General features: G+C 41.3%; 2 protein-coding genes across 8 annotated transcripts in view; one reads left to right on the top strand and one right to left on the bottom strand.

The window, feature by feature from the left end:
- The window catches only part of ets1 (v-ets avian erythroblastosis virus E26 oncogene homolog 1), a 252782-nt gene that overhangs the window by 103709 nt on the left and 122790 nt on the right, over positions 1–26283 (bottom strand). The gene's annotated exons all lie outside the window — the stretch shown is intronic.
- fli1 (Fli-1 proto-oncogene, ETS transcription factor) overlaps positions 1–26283 on the top strand; it is a 67922-nt gene that overhangs the window by 8306 nt on the left and 33333 nt on the right. For 3 of the 7 annotated variants that reach the window (XM_084064848.1, XM_084064844.1, XM_084064847.1), the window contains exons 3-5: positions 14946–15160; positions 16052–16206; positions 20011–20214. In XM_084064848.1, coding sequence (XP_083920974.1) covers positions 14946–15160; positions 16052–16206; positions 20011–20214 — 574 coding nt within the window. Of the gene's footprint in view, positions 1–1288; positions 1707–1814; positions 1898–14945; positions 15161–16051; positions 16207–20010; positions 20215–26283 lie in introns of those variants that run through there. The other 4 variants (XM_084064845.1, XM_084064849.1, XM_084064846.1 and 1 more) reach the window with 3 other exon arrangements.

Genomic DNA, 26283 nt, shown 5'->3' with positions numbered 1-26283 from the left:
CATCATTTATAGTAGTAGAATATACATTCCATCATCCATCCATCCATCCATCCATCCATCCATTCAGTCTCGTGCTGAACAGCAGACAGACAGGCAGACGCACACACACATGCGGAGCAGACCGTCAGATAGACGTCAGTATACGGGGCACTGCATGCCTGGATTTTTATTAATGGTGTTTCAGGAAAAGTTCACAGCAGCTTCTAACAAAAAGACAAGGTTGCAACAACAGCAATCCCCCCAGACAACAGGTAGTTCTTTCTCTCTTCTCCTTTTGATTTAAAGTTCTCAGTGATTGATTGATTGATTGATTCATTCATTGATTGAATACGTTATAAACAGTTTGCACAGAAAGTATAGGCTACAGTTCAATACAAAAGGATGCTAAAAGGATGAATAAACTAAGAAACTATGTCTTGTTTCCATTGGGGTCCTGTCCTGTGTAGAAAACACATAGGCCTGTGTGTATGTCTACTTTATATAAATGAAGAAGTGAAACTTTATTTCATTTCTATTATCACGGTAGAAAAGAAAACTGAACGCAATACAATAAAGAGAGAAGTGAGTGGTTTATACAGGAGGATGGAGGTATGGCCAGATGCTGTATAGTCTGTGTGTGTAGGCGTGATCCAAGCCAAAAAAGCGCACTCTCTCTAAAACATCACGGAATCACATTACTGTCCAGGAATGCCCCGCAACGAATAAACCTCAGCGGTGTAGTGTAGCCCCACAAACCCAAATGAAATTTGCGGTGAAATAAACGCATTTATCGCAAAGGGAAAGCCAACCCCATTCGACGATCATGCCTGTGGTGTGGTGGTGGTATATTACTTGGGAGAAAAGACACAAAACAAATACTCTCTCCAGCACGCCAGAACACTGGTTCACAAACCTTTTAGCTCAAGAAGACCCAAAAGAGAGCTGTTAGCCCGGTATACCCAAACTAGTGAAAATAGCAGATCTACAAGCTCACAACGCCCTTCGTGCAGCCGTGTGAGCTTGTAGATCGGCTATTTTCACTATTTCTTAAACATCTGTTTTCTAATTTATGGAATTTCTTAGATTTTTATTGATTTGAATTCATTCATGAAAGTCTTTTTTTTAAAATTCATGATTAATTCATAAAAACATTTTTAAAGTTTTGACATTTCGACCGATACAAAACAATCAATCCGCGACCCAAAGATGGGTCCGCGACCCACTGTTTGGGGGACACGCCACAGTGGGTAGCGGCAGCAGCAGCGCTAGAAGAGAGAGCATAATGGCCATGCATCACACAACGCAGTCAGCAGCCATCCTGTGAAAATATTTCCGAGGAAAAACATTACAGGCTCAATTGTTGTGCCTTGGCTTATCTCTTTGGGACAGAGATCCTGCTCTCTCTCTTTTGGGGGGGCTCGCATGGGCCGCCACCGCCTGCCGCCGCTGGCTGCTGCTGCGATCTGCGATGAAGGCAGGGGCCGGGCTTTGGATTTTCAGTGACACACAGCTTCCTTCTCAACGGCAGCAGTGACTTCACTTCCCAAATTTAGAGAGGGGAGAGAGAAAAAAAAAAACCATCCGGTAAACTTGTCTCTCTTTTCTTTTCTCCGCGAGACATAGAGCCTTATGATCAGGGGCTGGGAATTAATAATCAAGGAGCGTGTCATGTTTGGAATATTGTCGGGGTCCGCTGAAAATTGCGCAAAATGGACGGAACTATTAAGGTAAGGGTGGAGTGGAGATCGGGGTTGTTAAAGTAGGAGTTGATTTTTTTTTTCATGAGAGATTGCTTTTTGCGTTGAGTTGCGCCTCCTTTATAGCAAAGGGTTGATGTGATCTGTACGTGTGTCTGTGTGAGCCTGGAAAGCTCCGATCTTACGACAATGAGCGGCTTTTTCTGTCGGATCGGACAGCGGTATGACCAAGATTTCCTTCTTTTCTTTCAAAGTTTCCTTTTCCCATTTTTCTATTGTGACGAAACCGCCGCGTTTGGAATGGATTTGGGGCTAAATCTGTCACGTTTTTTGGGTGGATTTTTAGGACCGATCGAGCGCACAGCAATTACGCACGTCTTGGAATGTCATTTAACGGAGAGGCTATTTGGCTCAGACAATAAGCCTAACACACGTAAACTGAAGTATAACAAGCCTAATAGGTCTACGTGTTTACATATAGGCACTGTGATTTAGTTTTTGTATGCTTTCGTTTGATTTGGTTCTGTGGCGATTGAGCAACACCTATACTGTCAGATACATATGTAACCGTTAGATCCGCTTCACTCTCATGATGTGTCGAGACTCGAGCTGCGCAACAGTGGTGTGGCATGATGCCCGGCTGGCTGGCTGGGTCCAGGGATGTCGTGAGTCTGAAACTAAAGGTGCTTTGCCTATATATCAGTGGTTCTCAAACTCTTTTCACGCCAAGGACCCCCAAATTGATAAATATTTGGCCACGGACCCCCATCTTGAAAATATGTTGTGCCAGGGACCCCCAGAAAAGCAAAGATTTGTGTTAAAAATGTTCACTAATGTTGAACACTTTTGAAAAGTAGCAGATCTACAAGCTCATAGATCTGCGTTATGAGCTTGTATATCTGCTATTTTTTAATAGCCAACATATAAAAGGTTAAATTGGTTAAAATGATTGTGACACTATGTTAACTACTTTTGTTGGGGACCCCCTGGAACCCCCTCCCAAGGACCCCTGGGGGTCCCCAGACCCCACTTTGAGAACCATATGCTATATATACAAATGTATGCAATGTCTAGTTTTTTATTATAATAACCAACTCATTTTAGCATGCTTTTTTATCGAACTGTAGGCTACTTTCTGTGCTTTATTTTTTTGCAAATAAAGTATTCAATCAATGAATGAAAACCCCACTGTTTAGGAAATCAGTGTTGAATAGCAACTAATGCCATACCATAATACTCTCAAACTATTAGCAAAACGGTCGTTTGGAAATTGTAGAGATGGTAAACTCCTTTGTTTTGCAACACTCAAAACCACAAACCCTCACAATCATACCTTGGCTTTAGCCCTCATGTAGTTAAAAAACAGCCATTTCGAAATGGCATGTTAGCAGTCAAGAGTGCTGGTCTATATTAGCCCTGGCTACTGTCCCCCACCCCCCCCCCCCCCCCCACCCCTGTCCCCCCCACCCCCCCGACATTGAAATTCCAGATGCATCGTGGCTGTGTAGCCACCAGATGTTGAATGGCAAGCCCCCCATTATTTCATAGTGCGATGTCCTCAGTTCATGTCTGTCTGTCTGTCTGCCAGCCAACAAGTGTAGCCTTACAAGAAGAATGCCACATCTGTATCTGGGGGTTATTGTTGTTGAAAAATGAAGGGAGCTTGTTTTCTTTTGGAAATTTAAAGTGGTGGGTCTGTGGCGGCTGGGTGTGGTGTAACTTTTTGGAAGAGTGTAAACGTTGGCTAGACAAAAATGGCAGGCTGAATAGTCACTTAAATTCCCTCATTCTTCTCTTAACCGCTGCAGTCTAATTGTTTTTTATATCAATTGGGGTAGGATGTGACTCCGATGTGTCTCATCATGGACTTAACGGTTCGGCCTCAATATTTGAGACAAATCAACAAAGTTGTGACAATCCATGTAATCAATGTATCCATACGTTATAAATGACATGGTGGGCAAACTGTATTCAGACCGAGCTCTGCCAAAAGGAAGGGCTCGACAGCCATGAGAGTTTCCTGTTCTTCACAATCTTTTCCTGACAGGTTTCCTTTTCCTCCTCAAACAAAAGACAGGAATGCACCCCCTATGAATCGCTCCTGCGGGACGGTGTGTGTGTGTGTGTGTGTGAACGCCAAACAGATGCACGTGCAGTCTGGACGCTGAGCTCTCTCTCGCGCGCACGCACACACACACACACACACACACACACACACACACATCCAGTCTGCGTCGTGACGCATTTGGAAAGACACACACAGACTTGGCTGATAGCAACACAACAGAGCCCCCCCCCGGCAGGTGTCACACTCACATATGTAATGCTCACATTGAAGACTTATAACTACTCTGACCAGAATGATCTTAAGCTTCTCTTTTTTGCTCCTGAAATAAGTTAATGAACATACATTGGGTCAGTCAGTGTGTGTCTTCGTGTAGAGGTGTGTTGTTCGTCCATTTAACAATAGTTATCGATAACTTTTTGTGTGTACATCACACACCGTTAAAATCAGCGTTAAACTAGAAAAAGTGCTCCTCGGAGCACAAGTCTCCACCAGGTCAGGTAGGCTAGTGTGGGCCAGCAATGTTCGGAATTCGCCAAACCAGGCTGGAATGTGAAAAATCGGACGGATCGGACGGAACTGTCGTGATCACTTGACTAAAGAGATAATATATACTGATTTGCGTGATGTTTAGACAACATTTGCAGGAGTAATATAACATTTTTCTTTTGCAAAAATCGGCCTCCTGGTGGCGCTATAATAGGGAAATGTTGAAAGGGTGGCATTTGTTCCTCAACGGAGTGCGAATGTGTGTGTAAAGTTTCACCGCAATCAGACCACTCCTGCAAACTTTAGATGCCAATCTTAGCCAATCAGGATGGAATATGAAAAATCTAACGGATCCGTCTTGATCACATGACTATACAGATCATGTGTACGATTTGCGTGAAATATGGATAAAATATGAAGGAGTAATATTAAAAAATGCTTTACATAAGTCGGCCTCCTGGTGGCGCTATACAAGGCAGATGCAGTGCAAAGGTTTTTCCTTGGCCTCTAGGGAGTGCGCATACAACGTTTTACACAGATCAGTGCAGTTATAGGTAAAACACGAATTGGCCTGTTATAGCCTGTTATATGAGGCTGATTTGAAAAATCTCAAGTGGCATTTCTTCCTCGGCCTAGTGGGAATGTGTGTGCAAAATGTTACGGAAATCGCACGCTGTCTTCATGATTTGAGGCATTTTGTTCAAAACGGAGCACTCGTGCAAACTTTGGAAGCCATTCTTAGCCAATCAGGATGGAATATGTGATATCTGAAAGACCTGTTTGGTTTAATGACTATAAAGATATACTGTCTACCAATGTGCGTGATGTTTAGACAAAATCTGTAGGAGTACTGTCAATTTTTTTTTTTTTGCAAAAAGTGGCCTCCTGGTGGCGCTATAACAGGCCCATGTGAACATTTTGGGGCAGAGGTTCTGCTCTGGCATCCAGGGAGTGTTAGTTCCGCTGCGATCATGCCAACAGCGACCGGAGCTGTCCAGACGGACGGACGGACGGACGGACACACATACACGGACGGATAGACGGACAGACGGACAGACGGACAGACGGACAGACGGACAGACAGACGGACAGACAGGGTGCAACATAGTCTTGGCCTGGCGGAGACAATTATCCATTTGTAACTCGGAGAGTCTACAAATGTAGGCTATATATGTGCACTCTCTCTGAGTTAAACTAACAGTCAGGATTTTACTGTGTAGGAAAGTGAGAAAGAAAAAGCTGAGATCAACTGACTGGATCTCTATCCTTTATCACACCCTCCCCGTTGGCAGCCTGTGCGTGTGTGCGCACCACAGATACTGGAAGGAAAACATACCAAATTGGCACTCTGTCTGTTGATGTTAGACTGCTCTTCACAAGCCCAGCGACTCCTATTTTTAAAAGCTTCTCTGTAATCTTGATAGGCACATGCCACTGTGCCAATCAAGAATCCCATTGCGCAAGCTGATATGTCACTGCAGATGTAACGTCGCAACAGTCATAATAGCTGGCCTTTTCCCCTTATCAGGCCAGCACTGGGACATTCTCTCTCTTCTACCATGCTTTATCATCCAGGCTAGCTGGTTGTGGCCCTCTCAGATAGAGAGAATACTTGCTGCCAATGTCCAAGGCTATGATGGCCCCAGCCATGAAATCACTGGAAAGTCCAAAATGTCTATAGGAATGGTTAGGAGTTACTTTCTACTCTTGCGTGCCACCGATCTCTACATTGAATTACATTAGGCCAATGGTTCTCAACCTTTTCAGGGCCGCGACCCCCCAAAATAATCATAATTTGAACTGGGGACCCCGTAAAATAATCATATTTTTCGAACTGGGGATCCCCCCCCTACCCGGACAAGCACTTGGAGTTGAGGCATTACAATTAGTTTGACTCGGTTCCACAGATAAATAATGTGGAAAATAGCCGATCTACAAGCTCACAACTCCTTGCAGCGTGAGGCGTTGTGAGCTTGTAGATCGGCTATTTTCACAATTCTGGCCTCTTTCTTATATTATTTGAAAATGTTGCCAATGTTTGACCAGTCAGTTATGGTCATTTCTATTCATTTTTTCAATAGTTAAAAATGTTAGGTATTAAATAAATTGTCACTTTACTGTCATTTGGGAACCCCCCAAAATTATGTGGGGACCCGACCCACGGGTTGAGAACCACTGCATTAGGCCATGGACTCCTGTTTCGTCCCAGGGAAGCTGATATCAAACATGTCGATGGCATGTTTGATATGCTTTTGTTTAAATGAGATTGATTCATAATGGTGATATTACATGTTAGAATAGGCACGGACATTGTTGTGTTGTTATAGTTTTGAAGTGTATTGAATTATAGTGAAATTATACACAGCTCATTTTGACTGGGGACTCCCTGGAACCGCCTCATGGACTCCTGGGGGTCCTCGGACCCCACTTTGAAAACAACTGATCTAGATCTCCACAACCACACCTTGTCAAACTACTACTACAAATAGTGAACCCAAGAGCAGCAACAACACATTCCCATATCACATCCTTATGATGATTGTTAAAGACACAGTACAATCGCCAAACTATTTGACAATCAAAATGTTGAAAGGAGTCAGACTTGTAGAAGTAAATCATTTTCATTCCATATTTAAGACAATGTCCAAAATATCAATGTAGCTTATTTTATACCATAATTCACAAAGTTAAAAAAAAATGTAAACAACACTTTGTCACATACATCAATCCTTGTATTTTCAGAGGAAAAATATATCAAGCAATTAATTTATTTCATAACAAATGCCAGTTGTGGGGTAATAGTGTTTCAACAGGGGGCGGTATATTTTTGCCAGAATGAGCAACTATTAACTACTAATCAGCCACACGTCCTCTTCTTTCACTTAGAATCTAGATCAGGGGTCTTCAACGTTTTCTGGCCATGGACCCCTTAGCTGAGAGAGAGATTAAGCAGGGACCCCCCACTACATAATGTATAGAATTGCGTTGCACATTTTCATAGACTTTGGCAGCACTGTCATGAGTGTACCGTATGTTGAATTAATGTGTATTTTCAAACATTTAACCACTTGAACCGTCAATACTTAGTCTGCTCTTTTTTCCCCTCTACACCAAACCTCTTTGCCAAAAATAGCCGATCTACAAGCGTTGTGAGCTTGTAGATCTGTTTCTTTTGGCTAATGTTCCACTCAGAATAGGGATGCTAGGGTTCACGTGGTTAATGTAAACAACATGATCCTATCACACACAGATTTGGCGGCCCCCCTGCAGTAACTCTGAGGATCCCCTAGGGATCCCGGACCCCCTGTTGAAGACCCCTGATCTAGATGATCACTTCATTTCGTTCTTTGTCATTTCACTAACTGTGCCTGTGCTATATGGCACCGACCAATCTTCTCTATTTAGGAAGCATTTGTTAGAATGCCATCATTATCGGAAGCTGCAAATTAAATATTATATCATTGATTGACATATTTTGATCAGCACACTTCATGAAGCAGACCAGTTTGAGCCAGGTGTCATTGGTCACAGTGGAGAACCTCATATCAGCTCTATTCCATTCCTGCAGGAACCAATCTACATATCAATTTAGTGTAAAGCCTTGTTCTCTTTATACAGTCCTACAATCTGACCATTTAAAATATCCATCCTTGATTAACAAATACATAACACAAGTTATTTATAATCATTATTGTGTTTTCTTTTATAGCAAGGCCCCAACGGAGGCTAGTGTCTATAAGAGATCTGTGTGTTTGTTGTGTGTACACAACAAAAATGTTTTATTATGTTTTGAAATATTTAACTTCAATAATTTTATTATGGAAGTCACAAATCGGCCTGAAACCATGCCCAAATTTGGAGTCATACGCAGTCGTGTAAAGTAACTAAGTGCATTTACTCAAGTACTGTACTTAAGTACAACTTTGAGCTATTTTTGACCGCTCCTATAAGTGGGTTTGGGACCCATCCGTAGCGAAAGTTTTTCTTTCCGTCCTGAAAATTTGTCTTTCGCTGTACTATGATTGGCTGATTGGTATTCAGACCCTTTGCTCAGTACTGTGATTGGCTAGCGAGATGCATGACGAAATTAATAACTCATAAATATCACCACTCACTTCAAAAGAATTACTTTTTTTTAAGTGAGCTTCCATCACTGTGATGACCACTGTTGTTTTTGAATAGCACCGCTCACTTCACACTGGGTGTGATTTTTGAGCGGTGTAGCCGCTCCTATAAGTGGGTTTGGGACCGTCGTGAAAAGACCGTCGTGAAAATGTGTCTTTCGCTGTACTGTGATTGGCTGACTCTATTTACACCCTTTGCTCAGTACTGTGATTGGCTAGCGAGACGCATGATGAAATTAATAACCTATAAATATCACCACGCACTTAAAAAAAAAAACTTTTTTTTTTAAGTGAGCTTCCATCACTGTGATGACCACTGTTCTAAATAACACCGCTCACTTCACACTGGGTGTGATTTTTACTTTACTGGAGTATTTCCAATTTTCTACGGTGCAGTATTGATACTTTTCTCAAGTAAAAAATCACACCCAGTGTGAAGTGAGCGGTGCTATTTATGAGTTATTAATTTCATCATGCATCTCGGTAGCCAATCACAGCACGTCCTGCGAAGTGACGTGCTTACACTTTTTACATTATTATTAATTTCATCATGCGTCTCGCTGGCCAATCACAGCGCATCTGCGAAGTTTGAAGTTAATTTCATCATGTGTCTCGCTAGCCAATGCACAGCACGTCCTGCAAAGCTTAGCCTATGGGCGTGTTTTCCACAGCATGGCGTCACAGCGAATGACACATTTTCACGACGGAAAGAAAAACTTTCGCCACGGATGGGTCCCTAACCCACTTATAGGAGCGGTTGCACCGCTCAAAAATTTGAGTACTTCTTCCACCCCTGGTCATACGTCACAGATGACTGGCGTCACAGGCCACATGAAGTCCAAGATCCACATTGGAGCTCTGCCGCTCCCATGTGGATCCCCAGATCAATATGATCTAACTTGATATGTGAAGAAAAGGAAATCCCCAACTCTGCCTCATGCTTGTGTTGTTTAAAGGGATATTTCATCCCAAAAAATACTTTTTTTCCCCATTAGACACCCCATGGAGACTTGAATTCATGGATATTTTTTTGTTTTTGTCTCATTCTTAAGCCAATAATTTGATGACCAGCGAACCAGTAGGCAACGGTTCCGGTAGGAGACACAAAGGAGACTCTTTGTATCTCCTACCGGAACCTCTGCCGGTCATCAAATTATTGGCTTGAATTCAAGTCTTTTTTTCCTTGAATTCCTTATAACGCATAAATTCAAGGACTTTTTCCTTGAATTCAAGTCTCCATGGGGTGACTAATAGATAGAAAAAATGTCATTTTGGGGGTGAACTATCCCTTTAATATGTCAGAATACCGTTCATACATAGCTAACAAATATGCATGGAGGACCTTTGCATCAGTCTTGAGTGACTGTTAGCTATTGTTTCAATAAATGAGATTTGTCATAGTTTCCATGATTGCTATGACAAACTCGGTCTTACAAAATATGCTGGCATGGAATTAAAGACTAGAATGAATGTCTCAAAGGTTTTGTTTTGCCCAATACTAACATGGGAATTTTGAAATATTGATCCCATGCATATCAACTACCATATATCATTATTCTCAAAACAGATATATGGCATTTAGGAACGATTCGAATGAAACTTTTCAATCTTAAAGGGATTAGACTGGTCTCGGTCTAAGCTGTGCCATCAGATCCGATCGAACCCAGATGTGCGTCAAGTATAACCCTTTAATCCCTGACACAAGGCTATAACTGTAATGATTTCACTTCATATTCAATCTTAATGTCATCTTCCTCGTCTGACCGATGGATTACTACCAAAAGATTGACTCATCAAGTATAATCAGCGTTCAGGCCAGGGCACTAAGGGACCAGGACGACAATTCAACAGTGGTGGAAAAAAGTGCTCACATGTTTTACTTAAGTAAAAGTATCAATACTGCAGTATTAAGTAAAAGTACGGAATTAAACATTTACTCGAGTAAAAGTACAAAAGAATTGGTATCAAAATGTACTTAAAGCACCAAAAGTAGAAAGTACTCATCACGCAGAATGTACCATTATCACAAGTTTTCAAATCTATAAAATGTATACAAAATTGGAAATACTCCAATAAAGTAAAACAATACCTCAAAATTGTACTTAAGTACAGTACTTGAGTGCATGTACTTAGTTACTTTACAGCACTGCAATTCACCCGCATCTCAGAGCTTAATTGTGACATTGGCATCGTCTTGAATGTCTCTGTATCGAGATGAGCGTGTTTGATCTGTGACCCTTGGAGTATGTAATCCATGCATTGCTTCCTTCGAGTATGTAATCCATGCATTGCTTCCAAGACGTTTAGATGGAGGAGCACGTGGGGAGCTACAGAGTATCTCTAGCCAAGCCCAGAGTGGCTGCGTTTGTTTTCTTTAATAAACGTACATTGCTCCAGCTGAGCTGCCGCAGAGGGGTCAGTGTAGCCGTGACCTTGTGCTTCTGTTGAGTCTTCAGCTGTGTTGCTCCGAGGAGGGAAGCCCAACGTCTAGACAAGACAGTAACTCGGAGGCAGGGCATGTACCAGTGGTGGAAAGACTACTCGCATCTTTCACTTAAGTAAAAGTATCAATACTGCAGTGTAGAAATGCTCTGTTACACGTAAAAGTCCGGAATTAAAAATTGAAAAATTGTAATTGTAAAAGTACAAAAGTATTGGCATCAAAATGTACTTAAAGTACCAAAAGTAGAACGTAGTCATTATGCAGAATGTCCCATTTCACAAGTTTTCAAATCTGTAAAATGTAAAAAAAATCTTTTGAAAATAGCAGATCTACAAGCTCACAATGCGTCGCATCGCGACGCATTGTGAGCTTGTAGATCTGCTATTTTCAAATGGCTGAAATGTATATGGCTGAAGTGGTTAATGTGTGTTTAGTAATAATAATCAAAATCTAACTAGTAACTAAAGTTTTCAAATTGTTGTATTGGAGTAAAAGTACAATATTTGCCTCTGAGACGTAGTGGAGTAGAAGTAAAAGTACTGAAAATTGGAAATACTCCAGTAAATACCTCAAAATTGTATTTAAGTAAATGTACTTAGTTACTTTACACCACTGACTGGGCATGACCCATACCAGAGTTTTGGTTCAGATATATTGATAATCAGCATTTAAACCCTAGCGTCCCTATTCTGCGGCAAAACGATGGAAATCTACAATCTCACAATGTGTTGTGTTGTGTTTGCGAAGCGTTGCCAGCTTGTAGATCAGCTATTTTCGGTGAAGATATTTAGTGTAGAGCAGTGGTTTCCCCCAAAAAAATTGTCTCAGGGCACCCCTGTAAATAACTTTTTCATCCACGGCTGAATTACATTGTTTACTTTTTGTCATATTAACGCTACGTAAATATATAAATCTTTCACTAAAGATACAGTATGTCACGAGGAAAACTGGAGAGAATATTTGTTTCCATTAGGACAGACTGAAAATAACTTTTCTACCTGGCATTTAACCACTTAAACCGCAGCATCCCTATTCTGGGGGGAACATTCACCAAAAATAGCAGATCTACAAGCTCACAACGTGTCACGTTCTGACGCGTTGTGAGCTTGTAGATCTGCGACTTTTGGTGAAGAGACTTGGTGTACTCTAGGCTGAAAAAGAACGCACCAAGTACAGTTTAACTCAGGTCCATTTTACTAAGTAGGCCTATAGTAACATTGAAGTGAAATTGATAAATTCCAAATATTATCAAAGTATTCTGAGGTACCACATTAGCAGCCCTGGTGCCATGCAGGTAAGAGGTATTTGGAGGCACTATTTCTCGTGCCCGCTGTCTTGAAGTTTCAGCAGGGACAAGCAGGGCAGAGGCAATGTCACATGGTTACTGTAGGTGTAATGCTGCTGACTCCTGATTGGTCAGACAGTCCAGTGGCCGACCACCTGAGAGCATCACAGTCCACTGATGCTTTTAGAAATGGTCTAAAAACCTACCTTTTTAACACAGCCTTTTCTTAATTTTTCCTGGGCCTTTGTTTGTATTTTTTTTTTGTTAAGATTTATGTTTGGGCTTCGTGCCTTTATTTGACAGGACAGTAGGCTGACAGGAAATGGGGAGAGAGATGGGGAGTTGACATGCAACAAAGGCCGTCGGGATCGGGAGTCGAACTAGCTATCGACGAGCTATCTGGCTACATAGCGTACAAACAGGCCTAGGGTGCAGGCCTGTTTGTATCATAGGCCTACCTAGTTTTATTGTTTTAATTCTTACCCTTTAGTCTAGCCTAGTTGGGTCCCGTGTAATTGTTTGGTTGCCTATGGTGTTTTTATGCCATGCTTTTAAACCTGTAGCACTTTGAGATTCACAAGAATGTGAAGTGTGTTATAAATAAAATGCAATGCACAGACAGACACACAACGCAACCATGGACTGGTACCGATTCCAGCTCACCAGTCGTGGATATTACGGCAGCACGTTATTTTTTATACGCAGTATTTGTAGTTTCTGTATCTGTGAAGATGTCTCCCGTGTGTATAGGCCTAATTTCTGGTGTTAGGAATCTGTGATATTGGACTACTGTGTTTGTCAGTGTTTGCTCCGAGAGTGTACAGATAACCAAATGAATAATCGAATAATTGATAACTCTTTAGTAGTATGAGCTTCCTGCTACCCTTTTTCTTTTCTGTCATATTGGACCAGTTGGGGCGAATATTTTATGAATAGGTGTGTAGAAATAAATCAAATATTTGATTGCATTTATCTTGTTCCAAATCTTGTGTAGCACTCTTCAACTGTGGAGAAACGTTTAACTTTAAACTATATGTTGTACATGAGAAATTAAATTCACCACTTAAACCCCAGCATCCTTATTGTGGGGAAGGCTTTTGCCGAAAATAGCAGATCGACAAGCTCACAACCCGTCGAAGCGTGACGGGTTGATTATTTCAATAATAGTGAAAATAGAAGATCCAAAATTTCACAATGCATCGTGATGTGACACGTTGCAAGCTTTTGAATCTGCTATTTTCATTATTATTGAAATGTGATTACTGAAAAAATCGACATTTTAATGTAGCAAAGCATTGAACATTTAAATAAAATGTTCTTTGTACCTTAATAAAGTATTTTCAAAACTCAAGTACAAATTTGAGCAACTTTCACTGGTAGTTGAGAATATTTCGCCAGGAGTATCAAGATGAATATATGCTATATATATATATACTTAAGTAAATATTTACTTAAGTACTGTAGTTACTAGTTACTTTGTAGATTTTGATTATTATTACAAAACATACATTACCCACTTCAGCCATATTCAGCCATATACATATGAAAATCGTTTGAAAATAGCCAATCTACAAGCTTGTAGATCTGCTATTTTCAAACGATTTTTATACATTTGAAAACTTGATATGGGACATTCTGCATAATTATTACTTTTACTTTTGGTACTTTAAGTACATTTTATGCCATTTCAGACTTTTACTTGTAACAGAGTATTTCTATATTGCAGTATTGATACTTTTACTTGTTGTGAGTACTTTTTCCACCACTGCTACTGGGGTGGGGTAGCCTACTTTGTCCACCACTGTCTGGGGGTCTGAGTTGCCAAAGGAAACACAATGCTAAAGTGGGTAAAGAGAATTTCGGTAGAGAGATTGGTAAAGGCAATGTGAGCTGATGCTGTTTGAAATGTTGTTTTATTCCATGGGTAAATTATTAATAGAACCAATGCTGATATATATCTCTCCAAAAGGCATTGGCCAATAATATCAGATACCGATATATCAGTCAGAGCCAGGTTTACATGTAGCAGCTCATTACGGTATTGTGGGCATATTTGAAGTCATGCTAACATCAACAGGAAGTCAGCGTTGCTACATAGGCCTGAACACTGTGTACACAAACTACTTAGGATGCCAGATTGCGATATGACACGTAACTGCACATAATTGCTGTAAACAAAAAACGCACAAAAGATTGAAGTTTTGAGATCACAGGTTTTTGATTTGTGCCGACAGAGAGATTGGAGCCGTGACCACTGAAGTTTCTGAGTTTTAACTTGATTTTGACTTCACAACCTTTTAAATACAGCGATGGCAATACTTAGACCAACCCTTTAAAGGGGGAGTTCACCCAAAAAATGACTTATTTTCTATCGATTGCACACCCTATGAAGCCTTGAATTCATGGATTGCTTCTTTTTTTGTCGCATTCCTGAGCCAATAATTTGATGACCGGGTGTATTTCCGGTAGGAGACACAAAGAGTCTACTTTGAGTCTATTACAGGATACATTGTCTATTACAGGATACAGGATACATTCTTTCCACCGGTCATCAAATTATTGGCTTAGGAATGAGACGAAAAAAGAAAAAAAAAACCATAAATTCAAGGCTTCATGGGGTGTGTAATTGAGTTTTTTGGGTGAACTATCCCTTTAACTTACGTTATCAGGGAAGCATGAAGATCATCACTGATGTTATATGTGTCGTTGTTGTTTTTCCACCACTGTAGATTGGCTATTTTCACTACTTCTGTGCAACACTCTTCAGCCTACTTTTTGCTATTTGTCTTGTCTTCTCCATTTGTGTACTTTAAAAAAAAGAAGAGAAATATCCGAAATATTCAATCCCTTTTTGACCCTACAGGAGGCGCTATCAGTAGTGAGTGAAGACCAGTCCTTATTTGAGCCTCCATACGCTGCTGCTCCCCCTCCTCTCCCTAAGACAGACATGACTGCATCTGGCACCCAGGACTACGGACAGACCCACAAGATCAACCCTCTGCCCCCACAGCAAGAGTGGATCAACCAGCCCGTCCGGGTCAACGTCAAGAGAGAGTATGAGCACATGAACGGATCCAGGTATGTATGGTGTTGTGTTCCATGTCCTGTAGCTTACTTTCTGCTGCTTAATCTGAAATAATACTATACTATGCCTGTATTTTTAATGCAGCTTCCATACGAGTTGTCATTTGACATGTAGCACAGTGGTTCTCAAACATTTTCATGTCAAGGATCCCCAAATTGACACATATTAGCCCACAGTCCCCATTTGAAAATGTTTTGTGCCAGGGACCCACAGAAGAGAAGATTTATGTAAAATAATAATTAGAAAAAACATTTAAATTGTTCAAAAATAGCAGATGCAAAAGCTCGCAGCTTGTAGTTCTGGTATTTTTCAATAGCCATCGTATAAATGGATAAAGTGGTTCAAATGATTGTGATACTATATTAACTACTCCCTGGAACACCCCCAAGGACCCCTGGGGGTCCCCGGACCCCATTTTGAGAACCACTGATTTAGCAGACTCTCTTTACAGTGGATAACTTTTTACATGAATCCATTCTACCTATTAGTGGGAACTGATAGTGTGACTTAATCTAAATGAATGCTAATCCTTTCTAAACCTAAATGGCATCCTAAACTCATTCATGTACTTATTGTGTTTTTATATATACCTGTTATTCTTAGAACAATACTAGCCCACTGTAAACATGTAACCAAGTCAAACTATACCGTTGTTTGAACTTACAGCTGATTCTATTTTGTCAGACTAACCTATGAGGTTTTATAAGTATAACTAACTAACATTGTGTGTGGGTGTGTGGGTGTGTGTGTGTGTGTGTGTGCGTGCGTGCGTGCGTGCGTGCGTGCGTGCGTGCGTGCGTGCGTGCGTGCGTGCGTGCGTGCGTGCGTGCGTGCACATGCGTGTGCGCGTGCGTGCGTGCGTGCGTGTGTGTGTGTTTATGCAGCAGGGAGTCTCCTGTGGACTGTAGTGTGGGTAAATGCAATAAGCTGGTGGGGGGCAATGACACGTCTCAGATGAACTATGGAAACTACATGGATGAAAAGAACGCCCCTCCTCCCAACATGACCACCAACGAGAGGAGAGTCATAGTGCCTGCAGGTAAGCTTCTGCAGCCGCCATCCAAATGTTGTTCTAAAAACACTGTAACCACGTAAACCCATTAAGAGTGTCATTTTAAGATTTATTTGGCTATTAAAAAATAGCAGATCTACAAGCTCATAGGGCGGCACCGAGTGCCGCCCTATGAGCTTGTAGATCCGCTATTTTTGGAAAAATCGTGAACATTTTTGCAAATCTTTGAATATATATATATATATGTTTTAAAGCGAATTCGGATTCGGATTCTACAAATGTCTTCTAAATCCTAGCAGTTTTTTTCAAGGACCACCCAAAAGGATATGTATTTGGCCGTGGACCCCCATCTCAAAATATGTTGTTCCAGGGACCCCCATAAGCACAGATCAGAGTTAAAAATGTTCGCTTTAAAACATATACTGTATATATTCAAAGATTTGCACACCTTTTCACGATTTTCCTAAAATAGCAGATCTACAAGCTCATAGGGGCTCTCGGTGCTGCGCTATGAGCTTGTAGATCTGCCATTTTTGAATAGCCAAAGAAATCTAAAAATGAAACAGATTCTTTCCCGGTCTAAATGGGTCAATCCCTCTTACGTAGTTAAACAGAACTGAGTTGCAACAGTAGGTACGCTCTTTTCTCACTCTCTACGCCAAAATCTCTTGGCCAAAAATAGCCCCTTGGCACAAATGGTCGTTACGTTCCCCACAGACTAGGGATGCCTACTTGGTCTCGCACAAAAATAGCAGATCTGCAAGTTCACAACACGTCACGTTCTGTTCTCATAGTTTTTTGACGCCAGGTTGAAAGTGGTTAAAAAGTCTGTAAATATATCTTAAATATTTGTACAGGTACAAGGTACAGCTTGTAGATCGGCTATTTTAAGTATGCAACGAAGTGTAAAATCAGCCATTATGACGCCATCAAGGCACCACCAAGATACATTTTAGTCGACCAAATCAACTCTAGATTTAATCGACTATAATCTTATGATATTTAGTCAACTAAAAATAGACTAACACTAAAACATTTCAGCGACAAAAGACTATGACTAAAACTGAATCAAAATGCTGTCGAAATCAACACTATTGTCTACTTTGCTTCTTCTCATTCATGCTGCTATGTATGACTGCCTAACGTAATGAAGTGTATCTGGGTTTTTTTTTTGTACAAACTGATGAGGAAAACAGCAATGAAGAAACCAGTGCAATTCTCAAGATTCTCGCTTCCCAGTGCAACCACAGTCCTCTATTGTTGGACACAGAGCATTTCAACAACTCAATGTGAAGCTTAAGGGTACTCTCGGGCCAGATTGTTTTTTGCTGTCAGGTAGAAACCTTGTATGTCCAAAACTGTTACTTTAACCCATTAAGGCCTGATGTTCCGACTCTACAAAATGTCTTTAAATCCTAACAGTTTTCTGAAAAACGTATGTTTCTATATCAGTGGTGCTCAAACTTCATGTCAAGGACCCCCAAAATATTATGTATTTGGACACGGATCCCCCATTTCAAAATATTTTGTTCCAGGGACCCCCAGAAGCAAAGATTTGAGTTACAAATGTTATATATATATTCAAAGATTTGCACAATTTTTCACAATTTTTCTAAAATAGCCAAAGTATAAAATAATGGTTTAAGTGGTTACACAGATGTGTTCCCGGTCTTAAGGGATTCATTCATGAAAAAAAAAAAACTGAAAAATATGTAATATGGAGATACAAGGTTTCTGCCCAACAGCGATGGTTTATTAACTGCAAAGATTCACGTCTGGAGAGTTAGACGGGGGAATCGAAAGCTGAGAAGGTTTTGAATCAGCAGCATGGCGGCACAACGGATTGCACAGGAACAGAAGTGTAAGAAATTGGAAACAGCACACTTCATATCAGCAGGCAGAACCGGCTGAAATAGTAGTTGGAAGTCGTTCTTTTGCTTTAAACGGTTGTGGTTAAAAACAGACGGTTGGGTGTTTACTGCAACGGGGGCAATTCAGGTAGAAGCCCTGTACGTTTTCAATCACAGTATAAATACACTACTAAGTTCATTTTATGTGATTGTCTAAGCTTCCTGGCACACGTCAATATATTGTTCTATGTGGCAAACCCCTATATCCATCTGGCACCTAAGAAGGCGAAAACAAGCCATAAAAAACGATCTGACAATTCGGTTTGACCCCGAGGGCTGTTCAAATCATGTCTGGAAAGCAAACATGAAGCTCACCACTAGTGGTTAAGGAGTGGCATGGGCTGTATGTGGTTGAGTTTTTTAGGCTAATGGGTGGCCTTTTTGCACAGTCGTTTAGGAGCAACACTTGAGCCGTAAAATGGAAATTATTTTATTACCAGTGGATTTTTCATTTATTAATTACGTGCTGTCCTCTTTCCTAGGGAGAGCACATTCAATTTTGTTATATTGAAAAAAATAATTTGGGTAGCTGGTGAAAAATAAATAAATTAACAACCGGTGGTGGAAAAAGTACTCAAATGTTTTAGTAAAGTAAAGTAAAAGTATCAATACTGCAATGTAGAGGTACTCGGTTACAAGTAAAAGTCCGGAATTCAAAATGTGACTTGAGTAAAAGTACAAAAGTATTGGTATCAAAATGTACTTAAAGGTAAATAGCCGATTGTAGATCTGCTATTTTTCAAATAGCCAAGGTATAAAATAGCTTGTTCTAGAAGTGAATGCACTTAAGACTTCTGGTGATTAGTAGTTTTCTTGCCTACCTATGTTGAATGCATTTTATTGTAAGTTGCTTTTGGATAAAAGTGTCTGCTAAACGACTGTAATGTAATGAAATACTCCAGTATTTCATTACAGTATATACTTAAAATTGAACTTAAGTACAGTACTTGAGTACATGCACTTAGTTACTTTACACCACTGTAAACAACCTACAACCTCTACTGGTTTACTATTATTATGTGATGAAGGTGAAGTTCAGCTGCATGTGGAGTCTATGGAGAAACGTGCAGAGAGCTTGTAGACAAACACAGGTCTTTGCCGCATGCATTTTGATTGGCTCCCTGGAGTGACCTAAAACAGTGGAACAAACAGCTTTCACCCGTTGCCCCAGCTAAATAGAAATGGGAGTCATAAAACATTTACAACATCTCCAGGTTTATACCAATAGAGAGAGCAATGCCTAAAAGTCTGAATATACAGCAGCAGTGAAAAAAGGTCTTGAAGAAAAGTGCTGGGAACGCTTTGCACCTGTACAAATATTTAAGGGTTATTTACAGACGCACTGTTTTTTTAAATGCTTGGTATTGTTATAGACTGAGATCTACAGAAAGTGGGACCTACTCTAAATTTTAATATTCCAAAGATACGATTGGATTGGATAATAAGGCCGACGACGTCATTAATAAAATATAAACACTTTAAAACCGGATGCTTTATGATTTTGAGAGGAACCACAGCCTTTTCCCAAAATGGATTTAAACCACTTTCAACCTGCTGTCAAAAACTATGAGAACACAACGTGACGTGTTGTGAGCTTGTAGATCGGCTATTTTCAGAGCACAACACCCGAGTGCAACCAAACATAAAATAACTTGTCTTTTAGTTCTACTGGATCTCTTCTCAACTAGTCCCTCCCTAACTTTAGTCTAGTTTTTATTTGTTGCCGAAATTGTCAATATATTTAGTCTTAGTTTTAGTCATCATAGCTTAGTTTGTATTTAGTTTTTATTTAGTTTGTCAGTGAAAAAAGGTTGTCGACGAATATTTTTCGTCATAGTTTTAGTTGACGAAATCAACACTGCAGCAGACAAGACAACATATCATCTGAAACATTGTTTGTCCTTTTTTCTCCCGTCTTCAGACCCGTCCTTGTGGTCACAGGACCACGTGCGCCAGTGGCTGGAGTGGGCCATCAAGGAGTACGGTCTGCTGGAGATCGAAACGGCCATGTTCCAGAACACGGATGGCAAGGAGCTGTGCAAGATGAACAAGGACGACTTCCTCAGGCTCACCACCCTGTACAACGCTGAAGTCCTTCTCTCTCATCTCAATTACCTCAGGGAAAGTAAGTGATGTGCCCACAAAGGGAGGCTATCAAGTTAAATGAACACTTTGGATTTGACTGTGATCTCAGATGCCAAATACAATAGCTGAGCAGCAATTCATTTCGGTGTCATCGTTGCCACTTTATGAACAGTGGTGGAAAGTAACTAAGTACATTTACTTAAGTACTGTACTTAAGGACCATTTTGAGCTATTTGTACTTTACTTGAGTATTTCCAATTTCCAATACTTTTACTTCCTCATCTCAGAGGCAATTATTGTACTTTTACTCCACAACAATTATTTGAAAACTTTAGTTACTAGTTACCCTACTTTGAAGATTTTTATTATTATTACAACATACATTAACCACTTTCAGCACTATATATATTTCGGCCATTTGAAAATAGCCGATCTACAAGCTCACAATGTGTCACGATGCGACGCATTGTGTGCTTGTAGATCTGCTATTTTCAAAAGATATGTAGGCTATACATTTGAAAACTTGAAATCAGACATTCCGCATAATGAGTACTTTTACTTTTGGTACTCTAAGAACATTTTGATGCCAATACTTCTGTACTTTTACTCGAGTACATTTTGAATTCTGGACTTTTACTTGTAACAGAGTATTTCTATATTGCAGTATTGATACTTTTACTTAAGTAAAACATTTGAGTGAGTACTTTTTCCACCACTGGTCCATAGTGGTAACAGGACCAGATGTTTCGTAGAAATGAAGGTGCAGGTAAATAAAATAGACAGTAACATTAACATGTACTTGTGTGTTAGGCAAAAGCAGGTGGTTAATGGGTTGATTACGAGAAACAACCTATTAATAATGATCATAGGAGAAGATTATTGTCAATAAAACCACAGGTGTCTGTTGTCGTGAAATAGCAGATACAGTCAGTTTTTTATGGCAATGTGCTGCATCGATAGGAAACTTAAGAACTGACATGAGGACAACCTCTCAGGGATACTTAACCTACTTAACTGACGGTTGGCCCTTTATGTGTTACAAAACATAGTAGTCTAGTGTTCATAAACGGAGCCTCCGTCTTTTCTTCCTTTGGGTTGCGATATTTGTGTTGCTTTGCAGGCCTGTATTTTCTGTCTGCCTTTTTGCACAGGGGTTAGAGTCAACTTTCAGTAAAGACATTAGCCTCTTTTTTCTCCCCGGAGTACTTCTCTTACTTTTGGATGAGAAGTGCAGGATGAAAAAATGCCAAACCAAGGGAAACAACGCGACACACTGTGTTTTTTTTCTGTCGCCACAGTATATTCATATTACAGTCAACAAACAATGAAATTGCCCTTACTGGAAACCTGGGCCCACTTTATCCAAAATGGCTACTCAGTATTTCAGCGCTGCAGTGGAAACCAACAGGGTTTCTTTTCCCTCTCTCCAGATAACCATCTATATCCCCCAACTCCACTTTGCAGTGCCTTATTCCACATAGTCTACAGAAAGATGAAGCCCAGGTGCATTGCCTCAGGAACCATGCCCAGGCCTGTGTGTTCAGAACAGCGCCGGGAAGTTTATGTGTAATTTTACAATGGAAGCAAACAGAATTCAACCCTGCATATCCTCGGACGAGGATTCCTGTGCTGCTTTTTACTGTGTTTTATCTGGAGAGATCACATGCTGACAAAGGCCGAAACGTTTGTCATGTAAGGCAGTGGTGGAAAAAGTATTCAAATGTTTTACTTAAGTAAAAGTATCAATGCTGCGATATAGAAATACTATGTTACAAGTAAAAGTTCGGACTTCAAAATGTACTTGAGTAAAAGCACAAAGTATTGGCATTAAAATGTACCTAAATTGCCAAAAGTAAAAGTACTCATTATGCAGAATGTCCCATTTCAAGTTTTCAAATGTATACAAATCTTTTGAAAATAGCAGATCTACAAACTCACAATGCGTCACATCGCGACGCATTGTAGATCGGCTATTTTTCAAAAGGCCGAAATGTATATAGGGCTGAAGTGGTTAATGTATGTTTTGTAATAATAATTAAAATCTACAAAGTAACTAGTAACTAGTAATTCAAGTGTTCAAATGACTGTAGTGGAGTAAAAGTACGATATTTGGATCCGAGAAGTAGTGGAGTAAAAGTATGAGTATTGGAAATTGGAAATAGTCAAGAGTGCGAGTTCGCTTGTTATTGTTAGCCGGAGAGATGAAGTCATAACGAAAGAGAGTCTCGGGAGATAGATACACGTGTAAGTAATGTAAGTTAAAAGCATATGATATCAGAAGAGAAGATAACTTCTAGTGTGGTCAATACCCTAATAGTAGGGTACAGCTAAATAATAATAAAAAAAGACCAAAGGGTTATGATCCGAGAAATTAAAGATGGCAAAATTGTAGTTGTGTTTATTAATCCCAAATCAGTGCTATTACTGTAAATAGTAGTGTCTAGAAGGCAGACAAAACAGTGAATGACCTCACCCTCAAGTCTTTTCACTTTGCAATCATTCGTGTCTGCTAGACTTGCGGTGCTATCGCGGTATGTCAGGAGAGCGGCCGGCAAGACCGCTTGCGGTTGCAAAAGTATATCATGACACCGACTTGGGTGGAGTAACCGATGGCTCGACTAAATTTAACATTACTCCTCCAAAGAGAGAGAGAGAGAGAGAGAGAGAGAGAGAGAGAGAGAGAGAGAGAGAGAGAGAGAAAGAAGAATTGCGATGGGCCCTCGGTCGGTCCGTGATGTAATGGGAACTGTATTTTGTGGGTGTCAACAGTTTTCTCAGTGCATGGCTGTCTGGGCAGAGAGGGATGCTTGTCGCGAGCATAACGGCCTCATTGTGAGAGCAGCGGGTGGATCTGTGTGTCTGACCGCCGCTGGCTGGCCGCGCGCTGCCAAGCTAGTTTTCATTATGGCCGCCGGCTCACGTGCATCAGTGGTGTAAAGTAACTAAGTACATTTACTCAAGTGCCGTGCTTAAGTGCAGTTTTGAGGTGTTTTGTACTTTACTGGAGTATGTCCACGTTTTCTGTACTTTTACTTCTACTCCACTACATCTCAGAGGCAAACATTGTACTTTTTACTCCACTACAAATATTTGACAACTTTAGTTACTCGTTGCTTTGTAGATTTTGATTATTATTACAAAACATACATTAACCACTCCCTACCACAGCCCTATATACATTTCGGCCATTTGAAAATAGCAGATCTACAAGCTCACAATGCGTCACGATGCGACGCATTGTGAGCTTGTAGATCTGCTATTTTCAAAAGATTTTAATACATTTCATACATTTGAAAAGTTGTGAAATGGGACATTCTGCATAATTAGTACTTTGTACTTTTTTACTTTAAGTACATTTTAATACCAATGCTTTTGTACTTTTACTCAAGTAAATTTTTTATTCCGGACTTCTACATTGCAATATTGATACTTTTACCTAAGTAAAACATTCTAGTACTTTTTCCACCACTGATTGTTGGCTACTTTTGTGTGACAAAGTATTATGAGGAAGTATAGGGCATTAATTGTCTCAAAAAAAAACATTGAAATATGGAGTTACGAGTTTTCTGCCAGACGGCGACGTTCTGCAGTATGCACAGCGTGCCCCGTCACCGCTCCTTCTTTTGATTTAGGCCCTTTGTGTGTTTTGGAGACAGAAGAGATATCTTGGGAATCCTCTCCGCTCGCCAATCAAAATTACTTTGGACTCGTTCCCAACGATAAAAAACAAAACAAAACAAAAGACAAAAATCCTCCCAGTCGTCCCGTGTCTGGACTGGCCTGCTGGCGACCGGTTTCAGGCGGCTCTCTCTCCGCTAAAAACGGAGAGATGTCTGAAAAGCGGCACGTATTATTGACACTGAGAGCCCGAGGGCCAAGAGGAACTATGTTAGCAAAGGCACGTCCATGGAAGACAGGAGGCGGAGGAGAGAGAGAGGGAGCGAGAGAGGAGAGGAGAGTTCAGGGTTTATGCCGACCCTGCAGGCCTGATGATTTGGGAACTGAAGCTGTTCTCTCTCTCTTAACCCTGAAGCACAAACAAACACAATCATGCAGAGCAGGCCCGGCTTCACAAAAGAGACCGCCAGTCTTCACTCGCAACAGCTGGATAGAGGCTGTGTTTCCAGTATACAGATAGAGAGTGGAATACGCAAAGAGAGAGAGAGAGAGAGAGAGAGAGAGAGAGAGAGAGAGAGAGAGAGAGAGAGAGAGAGAGAGAGAGAGAGAGAGAGAGAGCGCACACTAAGACAGACCCTGGAAGAATTAGTGATCACAGGTCATGTGACATTGCCCACCCTCACAAAAACATGCAGTAATCCTGGTCTATATACTGCCTCCCCCTGGCCAGCCGGGCGCCTGATGGAGGGGAAAAGGAACTGGTTGGAGTAACGTGTTCCTGCCATGCGCTACAGTACGTCCTACCGGGGACACTCTCCCCTGTCAGGTGACAAGAAGGCTTGTTAGCTCTCCCTAGGTTGGCAGAGGGAGTGTAGTGCCCAGGATTACTTAGACAATTGGCACTGGGTGAAAAAAATGCGGTTACAAAATAGTTGGATAAAAATGTAATAAAAAAAAAGACATTGCCCACCAAATTAAAACCCCTGCTCTCCGCGGTCAGCACCCCCCCCCCCCCCCCCCCCCCCTTCCAAACCCCCGACGGTCGGTCGGCCACAGGAGAGACGACTGCAATCATTTCATACACATCTGTCCGCATCATGTGTGCATTTTAGGTCTGTTTATTGAAACTGATTAACATTCCTTGGAGTCATTAAGCCCCCATACGTATACGTATAATGTACACTCGGCCCCGGCACCGAGGCAGAGGGACACGCTTCCCCACCCTACGGCCATACCATAACAACACATTCCTGCCACGTCACGCCACAGAAATATCACTGTGAACGCCCACGCCCACGGTCCGGTCTGTGGGCACCGCCGTCTGAGCGAACCGTCTGTCTGTCTCGCCTGCCTGCCTGCATGGGCCAGCTGCAGTTGCAGTAACAAGGGTGGTTGCCCGTGCATTATTTTGGCCTCATTGTTGGTCACTTATCCAGATTTTTATAAGCGATGGACGCCCGCACCCCAATGTGCTTTCAATTTGGGGGTGCAATTTGAGAATTTGTTCAAATTAGTCTGTCAGGGAGCAACTGCGGACTGTTTGCTTTATCGCACCCATGTAGGTCGGTTTGATACCACATGTGCTGGAAACGGAGCGCAGCGAGAGAGAGAGAAAAAAGAAAAAAGAAAAGCCTCAGACAACGAAATACTGTATCCTCCGACACGCGGCGAAGGGCGAGAGAAGGGAGGGACAGACAGAGAGAGACAGACAGAGACAGAGACAGAGACAGAGAGAGACAGACAGACAGACAGACAGACAGACAGACAGACAGACAGACAGACAGACAGACAGACAGACAGACAGACAGAGAGAGAGAGAGAGAGAGAGAGAGAGAGAGAGAGAGAGAGAGAGAGAGACATTGGAGAAAGGAGGGACCAGGCATGGAAACAAAATCTAGATCAAGGAAAATAAATAAATTGATAAAATGTGAGGACCGCAAACATACTACATACCCAGTGAAATCACTGTAAGACTTTCAGGTCCATTTTTACACTGTTGTGGAGTTCTATTAACATTCAGGATTTGACTATGGAGGAGGAGAAGATAAGGATTGCTAGAGAGACATGGAAGACAACACAGTGGGGACTGCATGGGGAGCAGTACGTGTGCTAGAGAGAGGAGAGAGGCACTAGAATAGAAAGTATATATGATGATATAGACAGGGGTGGGGGAGTATTTTTTTGTGTGTGTCAGACGCGCATGGAAATGGCCCGAGGTGGCCGTGATTGAGTGCCGTTGGAGTATAGCAATAGCTCTGTTTCCCAGCTGTCGCCGTTCTCCGTGTCTGGATGGATTACAGTGAGGGAGTGAAGAGGGAGAGAGAGAGAGAGAGAGAGAGAGAGAGAGAGGGAGAGAGGAGAGAGGGAGAGAGAGAGAGAGAGAGAGAGAGAGAGAGAGAGAGAGAGAGAGAGAGAGAGAGAGAGAGAGTGATAAGTCTGGGCTTCTGCTCTGCACTACTGCTCCTCGCTCCAGAGTGGGGGACATTCTCGA

Source organism: Gymnoscopelus microlampas (genome assembly GCF_963454915.1).
Source record: "Gymnoscopelus microlampas genome assembly, chromosome: 8".
Classification (NCBI taxonomy): Eukaryota; Metazoa; Chordata; class Actinopteri; order Myctophiformes; family Myctophidae; genus Gymnoscopelus; species Gymnoscopelus microlampas.
This window is presented reverse-complemented; position numbering and strand designations above follow the sequence as displayed.